The sequence below is a fragment of the Theropithecus gelada genome, chromosome 12, assembly GCF_003255815.1.
Source record: "Theropithecus gelada isolate Dixy chromosome 12, Tgel_1.0, whole genome shotgun sequence".
Taxonomy (NCBI): domain Eukaryota; kingdom Metazoa; phylum Chordata; class Mammalia; order Primates; family Cercopithecidae; genus Theropithecus; species Theropithecus gelada.
This window is the reverse complement of record NC_037680.1, coordinates 98,877,760-98,899,180: the sequence shown is the minus strand read 5'-3', so window position 1 is coordinate 98,899,180 and position 21,421 is coordinate 98,877,760. Positions and strand designations below refer to the sequence as shown.

General features: G+C 38.6%; 1 protein-coding gene across 3 annotated transcripts in view; it reads left to right on the top strand.

The window, feature by feature from the left end:
* PAX3 (paired box 3) overlaps positions 1–15,163 on the top strand; it is a 100,036-nt gene extending 84,873 nt beyond the window's left edge. For 2 of the 3 annotated variants that reach the window (XM_025404702.1, XM_025404701.1), the window contains exons 8-9: positions 12,847–13,093; positions 13,600–15,163. In XM_025404702.1, coding sequence (XP_025260487.1) covers positions 12,847–13,093; positions 13,600–13,634 — 282 coding nt within the window. In that variant the 3' untranslated portion in view covers positions 13,635–15,163. The remainder of the gene's footprint in view (positions 1–12,846; positions 13,094–13,599) is intronic. The other variant, XM_025404703.1, reaches the window with a different exon arrangement.
* Positions 15,164–21,421: the final 6,258 nt, after the last annotated feature.

Here is a 21,421-nt window from a genome sequence, read left to right as displayed (position 1 = left end):
ATAACCAGTACACCTGTCCTATTTCATGGATAATCTGCTGAGGAAAGAAAAAATTCTCATAAAGATTTGTGTACTGGGCTTGAAAATGCCTGAATGTTTGCCCACCACTCAGCACCACTCAGGAACAAAGAGGAGGTCTGCAGATCTCATCTGCAGTTTATCCACCATTCATCTAGTAAGTCCGGCTGAATCATCACAGACTTATGGTGATGAGATACCATCTCTGAAATAGACTCAGAAAGAGCAGATAGCTCTTTACACTAAGACGACTGTGGTTAATGGCATAAAATGCCAGGATCAACTTTTTGTCCTTATTCACATTTTACAAAAGCAAACCTTTAACTCTACCACCCATCCAGTTGCTTTTAAAGAATAATATTAAAATTGAGATTATTAGTGTGTAATGTATGTAAATTGCATATTTGGTGTCAGCTACGCCTATTAGGAAGCTTCTTCGTTTCATGCATATATGTATTAGACTATCACGGTTCCATTTCAAATTAGATTTCAATTGCTCAGCACAGTTCCTTTTGACAAACATTTGTTAATCCTGAAACTTATTAGGAAGAAGCATTTAAGTGTTAATATGTGTACTCAAAACTCAAGACTGTTTTTGATTTCACTTGTCATTTTTGGGACCACAGTGCTAACAACGATCTCAAATTTTTCAGCGGCCAAGGCAAAATGATGGTTGTTTGCTCATCCAAGGGGTAAGGACCTGTTACGTGGATGGGATATAGTCATTAAAAATGGTTGCAGTGGTTACTTCTCTGTTTCATTTGTTGCTGTGAAAATCTTTCCCACCGTGGCTTGGTAATTCCTTGCCTTTTTCTTTTGCTGTTGATATAGGGCAAAGCAATAAGGTTCAGCCTGGCGATACAGCCAGCTTCTGTTTCAAGATAGATAATTTTTTGGGACATTTTTGGGTGCACATTCAGAAGCTACTTGAGGCTAGTCTTGTTGACAAGCCATTCATTTTGTCCATTTCACACACTGGTTGCAAATTCTGTGCCCTTGACCTGCCTTTATCATTGTGAAGAATCAGACAAGCAGATAGCCTGCCACCATCCTATTTCCCAATGGAGGGGCTTTCTTCCCTTTACACTTTCCAGGAATTCATCTGTAGAAGAAAAAGGAGTGATTTTGATTAAAGAAATTTGTTGGGTGTAAGAAATTTGTTAGGTGTCAAACAAAGCTGGGGGCAGAGAGGTGTTTTTTTTACAAAAGTGGCAGTCTCTCAAAGACTTGAGCCTCTTTCTGTTTCTTTTCTAAAGCAGTTTGTGAGCTGATTGCCAGGACTTCAGAAGCCTCCATGTTTATGAAGGCTCAAGAATGTTTATGATCATAAACGAGCCCATTTCAGCTACACCAGAAAAACCACTGGCCATTTGGAGGTTTCCATTCTGCCATATCAGGTTTTCGAGATGTTCTGCTCCTGGATGAAAACATGGCTGTTAATCCATTTGTTGAATCAATGCAGCCTGTAATTGACCTGGTACTTTTGGTTTTTCTCTAAGGCTGTGGCTGCTACACTTAAAGAGTATGAGGAGAGCCCTGGTTTATGTCAGCTCCAGTCATAGCCTCTTGAGTTAGTTAAATTTGGCGAATTGTGAGAGAGACAACGACTTGGCCCACATCTCCTTTTTAAAGAAAGGGAGAATGTAGCAACCAGTGACTGAATCTTACATCATGTCACTGAAATGAGCCACAAGAAAACCTTCCTTGCTGAATTAATTATTTTTGTGTCTGCCGAACTGATTTAAATAGAAATTCTGTCAGCTATGTTCTCCTGTACATTGGGCAAATCAAATGCAACAACCTTGTGTTTTCTTTTTTAGTCCCATTTGAATTCCTCTAGCTATTGAGTAGAAAAAAAAAAATGAGCATTATTGCTTTGTCTATAACAAAGCAACTAGGATAAAAAGTTTCTCTTTGTAGTCGGCAATACACAGCCGTGCTAGATACTATGTGGGGCCAATGGCCTGAATCAACCTTTTATATGTGGTTGGAATGCAATGTAAAGCTTTTAATTTATTATTGCATTTGCAAAATGGCAATATCTTCAGAAATCTGAATACTTGCATATTTATTCAATTAGGGGATGAATGTATGCTTTGTATTACAGGCATAGAAGACTTGATTCAGTCATTAGTTGTATACTATTTGTGTGTGTATGTGTGTGTTTGTTTTTCCAAAGAATCTGTCTCTGTAAAACAGTCTGGGTTTCATCAGAGGTATATATTTTTCAATGTATAGTATAATATTTAAAAATTGCTCTTGACATTTAGCTCGAATTCAGTAAACTAGAGTTTCTGAGATTAGCGATTGCATTGCCCCTGCTGATCAATGGAACAGATGGCAAATTGGGAGACATTTGAGGAGAGTGCATTTTGCAGAATCATGGGGTAGTGTGTCTACATTGAAGGGAATATTTCTTAGCTGTAAGATGACTGTTCAGGTAACCTTTAGGACTGAACTAATGAAAGAAGCAAGCATTACTTAAAGAAGTAACTCTTCTTTTTTTTCTCACGAAAATACTAATGTCTCATTTTGGGCAGCTTGTATTAAAAAAAAAAATCTAGTTAAACTCTTGCATCTGTCAAACTCTTGCATCTGTCCTGAGATTTCAAAATACCTGCTGTAGAGCTGATCCTCTATTTGTGTCGCTCTGTGCTTCTGGCTCAATGTCAACCGTTCCATGACTCTTCCAGGCAAAATTTCTTTTTTAGCCTCTATTGATGCCACATTATTATATTTATACCTTGTTAAAACGCATACTAGACTCTATTCTATTATAGTGTATCCATACCCCCACTGCCTTTGATTATAAGCTTCTAGAGGAATGATACTATTTGCACACTCTGAAACCAAACCAAGTCTCATGATAAAGTCTTGTTCCCCAAAGCAGGCTCTGTAGAACAGTGGTGTGATAGAAAAGCATTCTGAAGGTAAAATTTGGTAAAACTCAGAAATTACATCCCTTTACCTTTCAGTGTATGAGTGCACATTAGCCTACTAAAGGCCCTGACAAGTCTTGCAGTATGAAAACATGTTTAACTTTGTTTAATTCAGTGTATTCTAATCTGATTATGGCGCCCTTTTGTTGAATACCGAGCTATCAAGTTTTGAGGAACATGTCCTGGGATGTACTGAATGATGGGAAACCCAGGTGGAGACCCAACTCTTGATTCATTTGTTTCTAAAATGGCTTCTTGATTTTTTCCATGGGTGAATGCTTTTCTCTAATTAATGTCTGATAGTGCCTTCTACCTTAAAACAGTGTCAGCCGTTTGTGTAAGAACTTAGAGTAGGGGGAGACTAATTTTAAAGAAGAGACTATAAACTACCTAATAATATTTAGGATGAGGCAAATAAGGGGGTAAAGGAGAAGAAAGAATTCCTATCTAGTGAATTGATTGCAGTGTAAGTATAACTCATTAATTTAAAGACAGCCCCAATAGAGTTCAAACTTATCAGTCGCTTACTAGCTGCACATTTTCACATAAACTGTTTAAACTGTCTCAGCTTCTGCTGTGCCTTCTTGTTCAACTTAGACGATACTAAAAAAAATTGTCTTGTAGACTTAGGCTGAGGAACATTAAATGCTTTTTTATAAAGCTAATGCTGTTGCAATAGGGCTTCATTATTGTTGACTTAAAAATACCATGTATGGCCAAGTGTGGTGGTTCACATCTGTAATCTCAGGACTTTGGCAGGCTAAGGTGGGATCACTTGTGTCTAGGAGTTTGAGACCAGCCTAGGCAACATAGTGAGACCTCCTCTCTACAAAAGATACAAAAATTAGCTTGGAATGGTGGCCTGTACCTGTAGTCCCAACTACTCAGGAGGCTGAGGTGAGAGGACACCTTAAGCCCGGGAGGGTGAGACTGCAGTGAGCCATGATTGTACCATTGCACTCAGCCTGGGTGACAGAGTCAGAAAAAAAAAATTATGTGAATCTCTGACAGAAAATATCCTTTTGCTTGTCCATGAAAAATAAAGCAAACATGGAAACTGAGTGACATCAAAGGAAAGGCGGTATGTTGGTAAACTTACCACTTGAATATTTTCAAGTATTCCACTTAGACATTTCAAAGATCTAAGGATTCATATTGATGTCCACTCAGAATGCAGTAACTCTAAGGTGGCTGGATAAGATAGTCTCCAGAAATATAATGTACTAATATCAATTTATTTGAGAAATTCAGATTACAATAACATGAGAACCCACTATAATGAAAACTAAAGTCAACCATCCTTCATTTCATGGGGCTGGGAACAGGGAGGGGAGAGGTCGTCCTGCTGTTTTTCTTTTTGTATTCTAGTTTTGACTTATTGAAATGTAATATTGACATGAATGTATTTTTGAAAATATGCAGTCCATCTTCTATAACAATAGATAATGGGTAAATTAGAAGCATGATACTTGCCTCAAAGGCAGGGGAATCTGATATGCAGTGATGCTTCTCTCTCACCAGCCAAGGATAAGGGTAGCTAAAACATCATGTACCATCAAAAGGTTTTGGAACAGCCGGGTGCGGTGGCTCACGCCTGTAATGCCAGCACTTTGGGAGGCGGGCGGATCAGGAGGTCAGGAGATCAAGACCATCCTGGCTAACACAGTGAAACCCCGTCTCTACTGAAAATACAAAAAATTAGCCGGGCGTAGTGGCGGGCGCCTGTAGTCCCAGCTACTCGGGAGTCTGAGGCAGGAGAATGATGTGAACCTGGGACGTGGAGCTTGCAGTGAGCCGAGATCACACCACTGCACTCCAGCCTGGGTGACAGAGCAAGACTCCGTCTCAAAAAAAAAAAAAAAAAAAAAAAGGTTTTGGAACATAAGGGGCAATCTAAGTGATTTTGGGAGCACTTTTTAAAATCACTAGATTACAAAGATTTTATTTTGCTAGGATCTGCAGGAGCAGAATTAGTTTCTGTAGATGGAAGTAGATTCTGTATGTTGCCAGTCTACACCAAGCTGCCTGTGCGGTAGGAGACATAACCACTGCCCAGATTATGACCATAAGTACAAGTCGTAAGGTAGAAAAGAGAGCACAGCATCATTATTGGTTCAGCATCCCTGGAGTTAGGTATGGGAGAGAATTAAGTTAAATATGATTTTAGCTTAATGGTGTAGTAGTTTCTAGCTTTTAGAAGACTGTGTTCTTAGATGTTGTCTCACGTTTGTAGAGTTGGTACAAATTCCATTAATTTGATTAAATTTAATATTTTTTTGAGACAGAGTGTCACTCTGTCACCCAGGCTGGAGTACAGTGATGCAAACACAGCTCATTGCAGCCTTGACTTCCTGGGCTCAGGTGATTCTCTTCCCTTAGGCCCCCAGTAGCTGGGACTACAGGTGCATGCCACCACACCCAGCTAATTTTTTTTCTTTTTGTAGAGACGGAGTTTTGCTGTATTGACTAGGTTGGTCTTGAACTCCCGGGCTCAAGCAATCCTCTGGCCTCAGCCTCCCGAAGTGCTGAGATTACAGGCATGAGCCACCACATCTGGCCAAATTCCATGAATTTTAAATGAATGCTTATTCTGCCTTACCACAGAGCCTATGAAACAGACCAGAAAGTGTTTTCTAAAGAGTATGCTCATGCCTGTTCTCCATTTCCCCATGATTAACAGAAATACGTTTCCTGACATCTACTCATCAGTATCACAGGTAAATCAGTATCACCAGGTATTTTCAGTTAGTTCTTTTCTTTATCTTAAGGATGTACCTTCTTCACATGAAGAGAAGGGTAGGGAAGTTTCTTTTCTGTAGTCTTCAGACATTTCATAGATGGAACCTTATGCTATTGACTTTGGGCAGCCACAGAAGTATTTGCTTACATCCTACATAGTTTGGAAGAAAGAAGACATTTCTTTGTTGAGCTGGACAACCATTTTCTTCTTTTAGCAGCTCAGAATGTCTGCCTTACATGTTGTTAGAGTGGTAGGTGGAGGGAAAACTTTTAGGGAAATGGGAATATAGTATATATAGACCAACATTCCTCTGCTTGGGATAGGCAGAGTTGAAGCTCTTTTTGCTAAAAGGCAGTATTTCTAGTTTATTATAAGTGATCTGTGAGTCTCAAATGGGACTGTGAAGTTAAAGGTCAGCAAGATTTGCATTTATGAATGGTTATTAGGGTGAATCAGCTCTGCATTTCCTTACATGGAAGTTTGGTTTACAAGCAATTAGAGAGAAAATTTTGAATGCCATATCACTGAAGTATTGTGAGATGCCCAAACATAGAGCTTTTCTCTTTCTATATTTAGAATCCCAAGTCTCAAAGGGTCAATTAATATTTAGCAAAAGTATCCTAGAGTAGTCATGAAATGAAACCAAGATACACGTTTGATTTTCCACAGTCATGTTCTCAGACTGAATTTTGAAACGGTGATAGGTTTGAGCACACACGCTTTAGAGGGCTACTGTGGTTGTGAGAAATTTCCTGAAATGAGAAGAGTTAACAGCAGGTAATGTCATTCCTCCCAGAAAGAGTTTGAGGCTCTCTGTGTTAAGTGATGAATGAGGGTATCTGACCCACATCTGTTTTACATTAGAATGGAACATTGCCCTGACATCCTCAGGAGCATTTGTCAAGATTCCCTGGACAGAGCTTCTGTAAATTACATGTTGCAAATGTGTCAGGGTCAGATAAGAGGATATCATTAACTCCCCCAAGTTTACTCAGGGCTCCGTCAGTCCCTCTTAATATGCTAAGGGCCAACAATTTTCCTTGAGCCGTTTTGTTATATTTTTCATTCATAGAAGAAAAAAATATTTGCTATACTCCCCCGATATTGCACATGTTCTTTTCCCATAAATCATATTAATTGTAGACATGGTCACAAAGCATATTAAATGCAGGCATGCGTAAATGAATTAAAACATATGAGAATTTTATTATGCCCATGGTGGGTCTAACATAGTCAAATACCAGTGGTATTAACTGGCATGCTTTTTCATTTAGGTGGAATGAGCTTTTCCTTAATGGGCTTTATTGATAATAGATGGACATGATATGGTTATTCATCACTGGCTAGAAGTAAACTAGAAGTTACATATATATACACTTTAGAGGGAAGACTAGAAGGCTGAAAAACCCTTTATATCATACAAAATCATAATTCACAATGGTTTTTTATAAAACAACTAAATGTGCATATAAAATGTTAAATTAAAAGAACATCTGCCTTGTTAAGAACAAGTACCTATGGTTATGCAACTCATTTCTGTGCTAATTCTCTGTCTAGATTTATATTTTAGTCATCAGTCCCCAAAGAATATTGCTACTAAATTTAGCACTTAACTCTATTGAGCAATACGTATTCAAAATAATTGGTAAAAAATAAGCTATTTCTGTGATTGGTCACAGGGCTGGAGATGAAACATACATAATCCCTTAGAGTTTAACTGAGACAATACTTACTGTACTCTTTACAATGAAAACTTGGAAATGTATGCTGCATATGAAGCACACTTGTCTGGCACTCATACTTCTTCATCATGCACTAAGTACAGCTACTTGTAAAATGTAGGCTAAGGATCAAAATAAAACAGATAAAGACATACTAAGCTGGGCATTTTACATGCACAGGTTTTCTATCTGGTTAGGTAAAGGTCAGTCTTGGCCTTTCCCTAACTCTCAGGATGGGTGAGAAGGTCACCACACATACCTTAAGAGAAACTTCTGCCTTCAGGCAACTTCCCTCTTGTGGCTTTCAAACAGACAGGACCCAAAATCTAATTATTTAGATGCTAATCAACTGCAGGATAATTCCTAAGGCATTTGAATCTGAGGACAACATTTTCAGGAAAGTCTCTGCTCTTTAAATTTAGGTTTTTAACCTCAAAGATACAGTTACTGAAATTTAACCATTAGATGACTCCAGTAACACCCATATTGGTAAAAAAAAAAATTGGATAAATATATGAACATTTTTGTTTGGTTCTGAAAATAAATTATATCTAAATAAAAAATATAGTCAGTAGATTTTTGGAGGAAAGGATAGAAGGCTGAAAAAACTCTTTATGTCATACAAAGCTGTAATTCACAACATTAAAAAAAAAAAACTAACTAAATGTGTATGTTAAATGTTAAATCAGAACATCTGATTTCTTAAGAACAGGAAAGAAAATAAAGACGTGAACCAAGAATTCCTACTAAAGAAAAAAGAAGCGCCTGGATGTACACCATAATTTACTAAATCATTTTAGATTTCTGATAAGCTTCAGGCACTTTCAACTGATGGGAAAACCATAATGCTTGTGCCAAGACAAATATTTTCCAGACATAGTTTTAAAGGTAAATCTTCATTTGGCCCACAGTTTTTATCTTTTTTATTTAATCTTAAAATAGGAAAATTAATTCAAGAGAAATATGGCATGGAGCAATTGTAAAGACTTAAGTTTTTCCTGAACCATATAATCTTCCAACCAAGATATAAACAACCTATTTGGAATTCTGAAACTTGAGAATGAGTTTAAAGAGATCTTCACAAAATGTCTCTCTAATAATGCAAAAGATGGAGGAGCTGGTAGAAGAAATGTGGACATAAATTCGGAAGCTTTGAATTTGTTTTTAAAGGCTGTTCAGAAAACAGTTTAGGAACAGTATGTGGGACACATTTTGGAGGTAACAATTTAGAAATCTGCTTAATAGATTTTGTTTTTAGATGGTTCACAACTAAAAGTAAAAAGAAAGAGTTCTCCTTACTTCCTTTTCTGGCGAGGCAGAACAGAGATCTTTATTAAAGAAAAACTCTTTCTGGTCATTGCATCTCCTGGATTTACCTGGCATTCAATGAGTGTGATCAGTGTTCAGGAGACAGAACTAAGTAGCCTTGAATTTGTTTCTTTTTCTTTGAAATTGTTTGTCAAAACTAGGCAATCAAGCTTCTCTAATACCCCAAATTAAAACAACAACAAAAAAATCAGGTACAAAATGCCAGCCCTATAGTAGAAATACCTTACTAATTGTTTAAGGGGAGGGCAAAAAAATCCACTTTACAACAAATGAAGGTTTTATTTTAGGCTTTGAATTACAAATTCGAAGGAATTTGTAGGAAAAGCATGCATAAAAGAAATTCTGACATTATTCTTAAAAAGAAAATGTGACTGGAAGGCATTCCATAACCATATTGGATAAGTTCTAAGAAGTTCATTTACCAACTTGTTTGTGCACAGAAAGAAATTTCCATAGCTTCCCTTGAACCACGTGAAACACAAAGTAGCTTTTAAAGAAACATACATGAAAGTGTAACGGGAACCGTCTACAGAGACTTGAGGTTTTACATTATGTGAGGGGAGAGTAATGCATTTTCTATTGATGTCCTCACTTCCCCTGCCAGCACATAATTTTAAAAAATGTAAAACAGTAGGTTTGTAAAATGGTGTATATTTCTCAAGTTTTCTCAGTGTGAAATATTGAAAGAAATCACATTATAGTTATTTATTAATCTCAGTTTCAGGCCAAATGTAGGAAAATATTAGTGCAGTATTCCCCATCCTTATAAGATTCTTGAGATTATGATAATAATATGTGACCATCACAGTGGAAATAAGAACTTGTGAATGTCTGTCTTAGGGGCTCTATCAGGGAAGTCAAAGGAACAAAAGATAACTGGTCTCTGGTCCCCTCTGTGCCCTCACATCAGCCCCTGCAAGTATTGGTTTGCTGTGCTGAGTGCTGTGGCTAAAGGAGACGCCCTCACTAGCTTCCTGTGTGTGACAATAGTGACACACAGGAAGACTCTGCAGGTGTCCTTCCTATTTGAGTCATGTTTCGGGATGTCTTAAAGCTACTCAGCCCTGGAATCTTTGAGGAACTATCTTTCTATTGCCCTAATATGGCCCTGCAGACAGGGTACCTTCTCCATCCTTCAATAGATGAAGTTCAAGGTCTTAGAGTTAAATCCTGTCCTGAGGAATTTTCTAATGCAGTGACTGCCAAAAACTGCTTCATGAACAACATCATAAGCTGATTTTTGCTTATAGGAAGGACTTGTTTCTTCTCTTTTAGGACCTTCTTGGGTTCGCCTGTCCCCTGTAATTGCTTATTGCTGCCTTCAAAGTTATGCAAACAAAAAATGTGTGGCAGGGGATTTTTAAAAAAGTTTATCACAAAAATGTACATATAGCTCATGGGAAAGTGTGCGTGTTTTGAATAAAATTCTGCTCTGAGCTCATCAAGTATAACTGTAGATAGAGCATTCCATTTCTCCCTTAAAGCGACATACCATTGACTGAATTTCAAGTAAGTATCTTCATGAAGGACACTATTAATTTAAAGTTTATTTTCCTTTTATTTAATGCCACTGGATATCTTTCTTCTCTGGACTAATATAGTTACAAAATTGCTTTTCCTAAGTTTTTGAATTTTCCTTAACACAACTTATTCCTGGTAAAATATTTGGCCTGTGCGATTTATTTCCTTTCATTAAGAAAAATCACATTTTAAAATGTTATGTTCATGTCCAATCTCACCCATCAGGATCACACACAAAAATGTACTCCTGATTTGAAAGGAGTGTGACCGGCACCAAACAACCTCTAACTTAAAGAATCTTTCCTTCTAAAAGAGATGTCTAATTTGGGCTGAAATTTCATAATTAATAAATTAGTGTATCAACTGAAATTCATGAATTTTCCAGGTATATCCTGTGAAATCATCTGTAAAGCTCAAAGAAACGCAAAAAGAACCCATGTAGATGGAAAACATTTCCAGGAACTAATTTAAATCCATTCTTAGTTATGTTCAAGTTTTTTAAAATAGAGAGATGAAGAAATTAACTTGCTATAAACCATGCTGGGTAGGGCCCTAAAAGAGCCCACATTCTAGTGATTTTCCATCTTCCTGGAATTGTCAGTCCTGTTGATGCTTACTTTATTTTTTGACTTTCACTTTCTCCAAATCCCCATTAAAACAAAACTAAGCTCTGCCACAAATAATGTTTTTTTGTTTTTTTTAAAGAATATAACATTTTTAAAAATTGTAAAAAAAAAGACGTTTTGCCACATATCTCAAAAAATTTTAGATTCCTGGGATGTCTTTCAAAATGTGGGCATTGCTGTGTTGCTTTGCCCACATGGGCCCACCTTCCCATGTGCGTGCATAGACAATAACTCAAATGAAAGAGAGACAGCAAAATGAAAAACAGGATTTCTGGGGAAGGCAGGGACATCCATCCAAATGATCGTTCAAATGGAGGAAGAGTGGATAACTGATAACCCACAGGAGGTGGATCTCTTTTTCCCTGTCTGTTGGGGGCTAACTGAAGATGGATCAGCTCAGAGCTGTAGTTCAAGAAGATTAGGCTTAATCATAAGGATTATGCAAACCCTTCCCAAAGGCAATTATGGGATCCTTGCTTTTGGAATCTGACTTGAGATGCTTTCTGGGAAGCAAAACTAGACCTGCCCTGTGCCCGACCTGCCTCTCAGATTCCTGCCTTGCTGGAACTCCTAGATCCAGGGTTCTATTGCCTGAATTATGAGAGCTATTTTGCAGTTAGCACGAGGGCTTATAATAAGGGCTTCGTTGTCATTTCTGCCCTCTCCTCTTTCTCTTAGTTACACACTTTAATCTCTATAGGCTTCAGACTTCCAAAAATAAGACACGACTGTTGTGGAAATGTTGTGGAATTGTTGGATACTGCATTTAAATACTTTGTAAGTGGATGTGTCTTGGGGGGCTCTTCACCTGGTGTTAGATTTCTTTTGCAATAGATTTTGAACCCTGCCACAGAAGGGTACACAGTTTAGAAAAATCACTTCCCCTCTCGTGTGGCAGTTTTCCAGCTGCAAAATTAATTATCCACTTACTTTCACCACGAGGTGCTGTAAGGGTCAGGGATCTTGAGTTTGTGAAACACTTCACCAGGTTGATCTGAAAGTTGTTCTTTCACAGGATATTTTTTTTTTTCCCAAGTTGTCTTACTCTCCAGGTTATTTACAAAACTGAATGTTTTAAGAACATGTTTGCATTTCAGGCTTGTCTTTCCTTTTAACACTATATATCTATGAAATGGTGGTTTAGGGAAGAAATAAAATAGTAGGTAATGGAGGCTTTTACTTGGAGAATCATTTACATTTCATTCATCCGGCACTTAATATGTGTCAAGCACTCACTGCTTTAGGTGCTGGGATATAAAGATGAGTAGGTTGCTCCTCTCAAAGCTCTCACCAGTCAAAGCAGGTGACTGAACTAATGAATATACAGTGGAAGGGGTAAGTAAAGTACCAGGGACCATCAGGAGGCGAGTAAATATTTCTAATTACCAGAGGATGGTCAAGATAAGGAAAGGGGCTTTCTTGAGAGGGAACACTATTTTAAAAAAAAAAAGGCACAGAGATCTCAAAGTACATGAAAAATAACTTGATTTGGATTCATTTATCTTTTAAAAATATAAGCAAATGACTGTTTAAAAACCACATGTGAAACTTCCAGATATAATGTATGAATAGACATTTTTCTGTATGAACAGATATAATTTCTCCCTCTTTTCATCCTTTTTTTCCTCTTCTTTGAAATTCCAGTCTGATTTTATCACTGGAGACATGGTGTAATTTCTCGCTTTCCTCTTCTCCTTCCTTCTTTTCCTTTCCCCCCTCTTCTCCCTTCTTCTCCCTCCCCCTTTCCTTCTTCTGAAACTGCAGTCAGATGTTATCGTCGGGCATGATGTAATATCTCTGCCACTTAGAATTGGGGTCATAGTCTCCAGGACAGCTCTTTAACAGATTTCCAAAGAAATAAAAACTGAACCGTCAAGTTATTCTTTCAGCTGTAGGCTGCAATCTGGTTCTCTCTGCATTTTAACTTCTTCCCAATCTGGCTGTGTTTTTAGGTAATGGGACTCCTGACCAACCACGGTGGGGTACCTCATCAGCCCCAGACTGATTACGCGCTCTCCCCTCTCACCGGGGGTCTGGAACCTACCACCACGGTGTCGGCCAGCTGCAGTCAGAGACTAGACCATATGAAGAGCTTGGACAGTCTGCCAACATCTCAGTCCTACTGTCCACCCACCTATAGCACCACAGGCTACAGTATGGACCCTGTCACAGGCTACCAATATGGGCAATATGGACAAAGTAAGCCTTGGACTTTTTAGGGGGCAATTACTCCTGGAAGGGAGATAAACTCAACTCTTGCTTAAGAAAGGTCAATTAGAGGCATGATTAAGCCTCACATGCCGGTATCGATTTTTTTTTTTTTTTTTTTTGCAAAACCAGCTGACTGTTCCAGCAAGGGCTTCCTTGTGTAATTATTTTCTTAACCGATGTCAACAACATCTTGCGATTATTAATTGTTGAGACGTGAAACCTGATTGCCACTAGGTGAAACACAAGGGTTGGCCAAAATGAAATAATCCCTGACATTAGAAACACATGTTCTTAATGAGGTCAGCTCCAGGATCATATGGGGGATAATCCCAGGGACACAGAGTTGTGTCAAACTTGTCTCAGGAATAAAAATATTAGTCTCAAGCCTTTGATACCACGGTATTAAATATGACATTGTCAGCCTGTAGCTGATCTTGCCCCTGACTGTGAATTGTCCCAGCATGACCTAAGAAGCTGCGTGTGTTTCCTTACAGGTGCCTTTCATTATCTCAAGCCAGATATCGCATAAGTGAACTGTCCACTTGGAGCTAAAACTGGCCCTGTTTCTGGTCTTCGCAGCCTAGACATGAAGAATCTGCTCAGAAAACAAAAAAAAAAAATTACCCTTTTGTTTGGGGCGGGGAGGTCCCAATAGGAGACAAAGGAGAGCGATTGATTTTCTTCCTCCAATAGTTGGTTTCAAATTTTTTGAACATGTTTGACAAAAGTGGTGGAGAAGAAGAAGACCTGGAGCAATAAAGAACAAATGCAACATTTTAAGGCAATGGTTTCACATGGTTACATATCAAAATATCCCAGTTCTTTAGTGCTGATCATCGAGGAGCTAGAACATTCCATTTGCTTGTGTGCGTGCACGTGTGTGTGTGTGTGTGTGTGTGTGTGTGTGTGTGTATTGAGATTTACCTGGACTGGTTTGGGCAAGCAGGCTATTTTAAAATATAATAGAATACTCTAAAGTATAACATGTTGATGTTCGATGCTGATACTTGTACAACTTTAAAACTGCTCACTTCATGAAGCAAGAATGGAGGAATCCTTGACTCTTACACACTGGAAATTGATGTAAAAATAAATGCCACCATTTTTTAGGAAGCTAGACTAGCTGTAAAGGACCTCCTAAATAAATTATTTGTTACTGTATCCTCATTTGTAATCTAGTTGTCAATAAATGTCCCGGATACGTCTTGCTAACAGGATATGGGCTACCAGGAAGAAGGACTTGTTTCCTTTTCTGGTGTGGGGAGAGGTGTGTGACGTTTTTCCAGCTCACATTTATTTGGTAGCCCACCTGGGTTGGAGGAAGGGCATGGCGGAGAGAAAGTGACATGCATTCACATATCTGCTTATCAGTGTGCAATACTGTGTACCTCATGGATGCTTTGGCAATGCCCAAGGCGATATAAACAAAATCAGAACTATATTTTTGCAGGTGCTTTTATTTTCACAGCCCATAATTCATAGTTATAGAGTACAGTGATGTTTGCCATTTGCTGGACAACCAACACCCGTGTTGCTCCTTTGATTAGAGATCAGATCAGATAATTATGCTTTTAAACTGATTACGTTTACATTCTTCTCTTTTCTATGAAAGGCAGGGCAAGAACAGAAATGTTCACATGGCTCTCGTACTTTTAAATTATACATTGATATCCAATATTAAAAGATTATAGGAACTGAGGTTTACATACGTTTGTGTGGCGACATTTTAGAATGTCAATAAATTTGTTTTTTGAATTGTTGAGAGGAACAAGAAGGTGAAAGGCAGTGTTATTTATTTCTTTCTATTCTTGGAACCATGAATGAGGTAGGCACAAATACATTCCTTTTAGAGTTAAGAACTATGACGTAGCGGGTTAGTGAGACTAGACATAGTACCGAGTTTAGTTCATGCATTGGTCTTAGAGGGTGATGGAACAAGAGAAGTACTATCTTTGTGTTGCAGCCTCAACCAACAACAATGTGTTGTAAAAATGTCTTTCATGTAAAAAGTGCAGTAAATATTTACTATTTATAATGAATAAACAGTTATGAAAACTTGCCCACTACTGCTTTTTTGGGGGAACTGGTGAATGTAGTATAAATGAAAACTTGGCAATGGGGAGCCCAATATACATGTACTTCACTTCTAGTGGAACCTTTCTATGAGAATATACTGTAGACAAGTAAGGTTACACAACCCACAGTTGTACTCTCTTGAAGAAGCTTGTTGAACACACTTTTAAGGATTGAAGTTTATGTTTTTATCAGTGTAGCATCTAGAAAAACCCTTCAGTTTAGCTTCCTTCATCTTCCTTTGGTTCTCTCAGAGTTATCTAGTCCCTTAACTGTCACTTAGATATACGTTTTCCCTGGAGTACCAGGCTCCATCTTCATCTCTAAGTCATCTCCACTGAAATTTGTAATTAAAACTCTCATATTTTATTTATTTTATTTTAGCAGCCTACTTTATTCTATATGAAAGATATTACTGCCTACTTCATTCATTCTTCCTTTCTTCCTTCTCCTTCCCTTCCTCTCCTGATCCTTTCTTCTCTCCCTCCCTCCCTTCTTCCTGAAAGTATTTAATGAGAGTCCAAATGTGCTAGGCATGGTGATTGGCACTTGTGTTATAGCAGTGCTTGTAGCCTAGTGGAGAAGGCAGAGGAATAAATGCACAGTTTCAATAAAGTGTGAGGACTGTTATTGTAGAAGGAATAATCATAATACCTTTTGAAGCTCTTACTTGTATTAACTTATTTATTACTCTCCACATATCACATGCAGCAAGTGATGTCATTACCATTTCTTTTGTACAGATGAAAAAACTGAGGCTTAAGGAACTTACATGAATCACTCAGTGGCAGAGCTAGGATTTGAACCTAGTGCAATCTCGGTGCCCGAGGTGTTTAAACTCATGCTCTTCTGCTTCCTCAAGACTGGTGTGAGAAAACCTTACAGTCAGGAAGATCTAAAAGGGTGCTGTCCAATTAGAAGCTACTAGCCATGTATCCCTATTTAAATTTAAAGCAAACCGAAGTACATAAAATGACAAAATTAGTTCCTAAGTTGCACTAGCCACATTTCAAGTGTGCAATAGCCACATGGGGCCAGAAGCTGCCATACTGGGGATCGTTGCTGTGGAACATTCCACAGCACAGGAAAGTTTCACTGGTCAGCTGATTGAACGCATGTGAGTTCATAGTTTAACAATATCAAAAACTTGAAATGCGGTAGGTAACATTTTCCAAAGTTGTAAAATGGTTTAGGTTTTTTTAGTTCACACACTCATCTTTCTGATCAAATGTGTTGCTCTTCTTCTGACAATTATTCCAAAAATAATTTAAGAGGAAAGGAAGATAATCTTTACAGCACACTTACTTTCGTTGTCTTGTTTAATCCTCACAATGTCCCATAAGGTGGGCATTATTAACCCCAATTTATAGATAAATGCACTGAGGCCAAAGCTGTTAAGAATCTGGGCCAACATTACATATAGCCAGAAATGGCAAAAAAAAAAAAAAAAAAAAAAAAAAAAAAGACTTTGGCTTCTATGCAACCATGTGGCAGAACCTCTTTGTTTTATTTGCCTCTCCAAATGCTGCTTGCAATACCCACTTAATTACATCAGTCTATCCTCATGCCAAACTCAAGTTGCAAACAGGCATTTTAAAAAATCATTCACTCCCAATACATGAGAGGAATGCTGCCGGGATTCAGATTACACAAGAGAAACTCATTTTACATGATCGGTTTTCCTTTCTGTCTCCTGATACCAGAACTTGCCATGAATGGCTTATATCTTATTTTGATATATTTCTTTGTGTCCTTTTCTTGTTTCTGCACGTCTTTGAAATCTATTTCTCTGCTATTACTTCTCATGTTGAAAGTCCCTGTAAATCTTTTTTCTCCAGACTCTTAAAATATCTAATAAATCTCTGGGGAAATGCCATGTGATTTCTTTCAGTCAGAGTTCCTACCCTCATTTGCTGGGACAAGTAGCCTTAAGAACTTTGACCTTTTGACATTCAACAGAACTTGAACCTGATTTTATGTGGGGGGTTCCCCCTTGTCCATGTAGTTATTTAATTTCATTTGAAAAATTAAAAGTAAAAGCTGAAAACTAAAACTCAAATATTAAATTGTGGATGTAACATTGTCAGCTTGTCAGCTGCTGAGCCATTCCTTGGCAGCAATTTTTCTAGGAATAGATATCATACATTTCACATCTATGACAGAAGCAAGCATATTGTTTTATGCCTTTGATTTAGCCCAGTCTGGAAATGTATTTTCATATACACTTGGATGCTTGGGAAACATCCTAGGTTAGAAGGGATCTTCATTAGTGCTGGCGTATAGAGCCAGAGTAAGAGACAAGATCACTGGCTCGTGGCTATAAGTTTAGGAAGTCTTAAATGGAGAAGGAGATGGATTCATCAATGCCTTTTATCTGAATATGGCATGGAAGACTCTATCTGAAAACTACATAATTAAGAGTTAAAATTAATACACAGGACCAGAACCAAAGTATCTGTAAGAAGGAAATCTATTTACCTGAGCCTCAACCATTCTGATGGAATAAGTCTTGGTGTTAAGTCATTCACGGATAAGGAAAGCTGATGTCAAACATGGTGGGCACAGTAAGTGGTGACTGGCAGTATTTGTGCAAAAAGTTCCACATGGCCAGCCTCAGCCTCAGATAAGTACTCACGGAGCTTTAAGTCAATGGTAGATGATGCATGAGAGAAAAGGAAGAAAACAAAGCTGGGTACAGGACTTCTCACCAGATGCCAGTGATATGAGCTAGTTTTCCTTTTTCCATAGACCCCGCTTTGAAATTGCTGACCATGGCGTCCCACGTGCCTAGCACCATGTCTGACCCATTACAGGTACTCAGAACATGCCTGTTGAATAAATGAATAAATAAATAGATGAAAAGCAATTTTCTTATACTGTCCCTACATGATCTTCTGAGCAGGGAGATAATTGTATAACCAGAGGTACACAGATTGCCCCAAGGTTAGATTGGCACAAAGTCTTAGGAAAGGAGTGAGAGGCAGCTAGCCTAACAAGTCACTCAAAAGCCATATTTCTGATGATTTTGAGAGTAGCAGAGGATACAAGGTGGTGATTTGTGGGATTCACCACTGGAAGGATTAGAACAGAAAAGGGAAATAGCCAGTTGCTTTATTGCTTAGAAAAGTAGCTATTAGCCCTGGCTGTTCAGTAATCTGCACATTAAAAACAAAGAGAGAGAAAGAGAGAGAGAGAGAGGAGAAAAAGAGAGAACATTCAGATCACTGAACTTAGAATCCACTAAGACAAATGCCAGGAAAGTTGACAAAGCAGGAGCTCTGGGAGAGGCCTCTGGCTGCATTGCAACTGTGGCCACACCTGATTAGATAACTTTTCTGGGGCTTGAAGCAGTGGTCAGGGCTGTTCACCACAGCCCACCTGAGACAGGAAGTATGGACACAGCTTAGCCTTATCTCCCAACAAACCTGAAAGAGAGAAAAAGAAAGAAAGAAAGAGAAAGAAAGAAAGAAAGAAAGAGAAAGAAAGAAAGAAAGAAAGAAAGAAAGAGAAAGAAAGAGAAAGAAAGAAAGAAAGAAAGAAAGAAAGAAAGAAAGAAAGAAAGAAAAAGAAAGAGAAAGAAAGAAACTCATGGGTGAAGGAACATATGTCTACTATCATTATCCTCTTCCTAAGCTGATCCCCCAAAGTTTGGTAGGGGGGTAATGCTCACTCTTAGTGGCCCAGCTGCATTTTTATAGATGGACGACTCTTTGTTGGAGGTCTGGAAGCTGCTCCATGCTTGTCCCTGGCATTTGCCTGGGAAGCTGCAATGCTCCTCAATACTTCTATAGATTGTTCCAGGCTTACTGGGATGATCCATTCTTACTTAACTGGGTGCTTTGCCAAGGACAGGCCCCAAGATCTCTTTGCTCAACTTTGATGGGTCAAAATGAGAAAAACTGTTGCTTTCTCTCTTCTACTTGAGCTCCAAGTTTAAATTCTTCTTTGGGGCAAGCTTTACCCTTTTCCCCTTTGTAAGCACACTAGTGGGTCTCTTGGTTGTGTAAAGGAAAAGCAAACATCTGACTCTGAGATGGAGGGTAGACTACACGTAGATGCACATAGAGATGACGAGAAGCTAAGTAGCTTTGTACAAGCATGTCAAAAGCTCAATTTGTAGGTAGAGTTTTATGTTTGCAGATTATACCTAGTTGTAGGGAACCAACTCCTGCTTTCTGTCTTGGAAGAGTAGAGGCCTACTCAAGGGAAGGAAACTACCCCCAGAAACAAAGGGGGCAGGCTGAGGGCCCCAGTAGAAGAATGTGGGTCTGGGAGAGCTGCTGTCCTCTCAGGCAATCATGGCTGAGTCAGGTTCCCAACAGAAAACAGCCGCTATACTTGAATTGGAAACTTAGAGAAGGATTTTTAATAAGAGACTATTTACAAATGAAGTGGTGGAGGGAAATCACAAAGGATGATGTAGAAACCTGAGGATAGTTGGGCAGCTATGGAGTGGGGAGGGTGAGCTTACTGAAACCTGGAAATAAAGAGCTGTGTAGAACAAGTGATTCTGACAGTGACCTCTGAAGAACGATGCAGACATCCAGAGGAAACCTCAAAGGGAGGGATCCAGGGGACAAATGTCCTGGTCTAATTTTCTTCTCATCTCCCAACTCCTGCTGGGGCTCCCATGGACTGAACCCAGTTAGAACCAGAGGGCACAGGAGTCAAGCTTGTGCTCCATACACCAATCCCCTGCAGAGAGAGAGAGAGCCAGGTAGGGAAAGGCGGAGAAGGATCTGGGAGAGTCTGCAGCTTATGCCGAGGCTTGGATTTTCTATTTCACAGTCTGCTATGGTCTGAATGTTTGTGTCCCCTCCCCACCCTGCCCCCAAATTTTTATGTTGAAATCCTAATCCTCAGGGTAATGGTGTTATAAGGTGGGGTCTTCGGAAGATAATTAGGATTAGATGAGGTCGGGAAGGTGAAGCCCTCATGAATGGGATTAGTGTCCTTGTCAATAAGAGTCCCAAGAGAGTTTGCTACTTCTTCTCTGCCATCTGAGGACACAGTGAGAAGGTGCCATCTATGAAACAGGAAGCAGGCTCTCCTTAGACACTAAATCTGCCAGCGCCTTGATCTGAGACTTCCCAGCCTCCAGAACTGTGATAAATAAACTTCTGTGGTTCATAAGCCACCCAGTTTATGGTAGTCTGTTTTATTAGCCTGAATGAACTATAACACAGTCCCTTTCAGTTATCCCCAACCCCTTAAAAAGCCTTAGACAGCCTTAACCATCATCCTAAGGAATTCAGGGAAGGATCCATGCCCAAGCTGGGGAGAGATGATGCAATGTACGAGGACACTGCTGGAGGAAGGCTAATCTCCAGGGGGCAAGCAGCATTGTGTGCAGCAGCCATTTAAAGTCCACTGGTTGACTGAGATGACAGAGTGAGGTTTAGGAAAGACACACTCTTTGCTTAGGAATTCCCAGAAGTATTTGGAGGAGAGGAACCTGGTCAAATGCTGTACTTCTTGTCATTAATCAGTATGGCTCTTTGCAGTATAAGAAACTGGATATCAAAAGGAAAGTGAGAATGGTCCTTTTTAGTCACCATACCAGGAGATCTGGAACACCAGACTTACCCACAGGAACAGTTTCATAACTGCTTTAGATTTGTCTATTTCTTCCATAGTTTAAGTTTTTGGAAGATAAGGACAGTGTCTTGGTCATTCCTGTGTTTCCAGCTTTGTTTTGTTCACTATCAACCTGTCTGACATGTTTATTGAATGGAATTAAATTGTTGCTTACCATGTATGTTTGATTATTATGCAGCACATGAATAGTTCTTTACACCTTAAACATAACAGATTTACTTCTTTTCAGCTGCAATTGATTTAAATACTGAAATTCTGTAATTGTGTGTTTTAATCTTTATGGATTTCTGATAATATAAAAGAGATGGTCCATTACAATTGGAGAAAAGAATACAGAAGGCATTTAGGATGTTATAGAATTCACTGCATTTACTCTACATCCCAGGTGTTTGGGAGATAGACAAAACAAATCATGATTCCTACATTCAAGGAGCTGTAATCTATGGATGAATTCAAAATACAGTTTGTATGATTATATGATAAAAGCTAAAGTTTAGTTAACTTTTGTATTAGAAATAAAGAACTTGCCAAGAAAATTGTGATGTAAATATGATTATACTGACAATAATAAGAGTACTTAATAAGTCAAGTCTTCAAGATCACAAGAACTATTTATGAATGAACAAAGTTATATGGCAATTATAA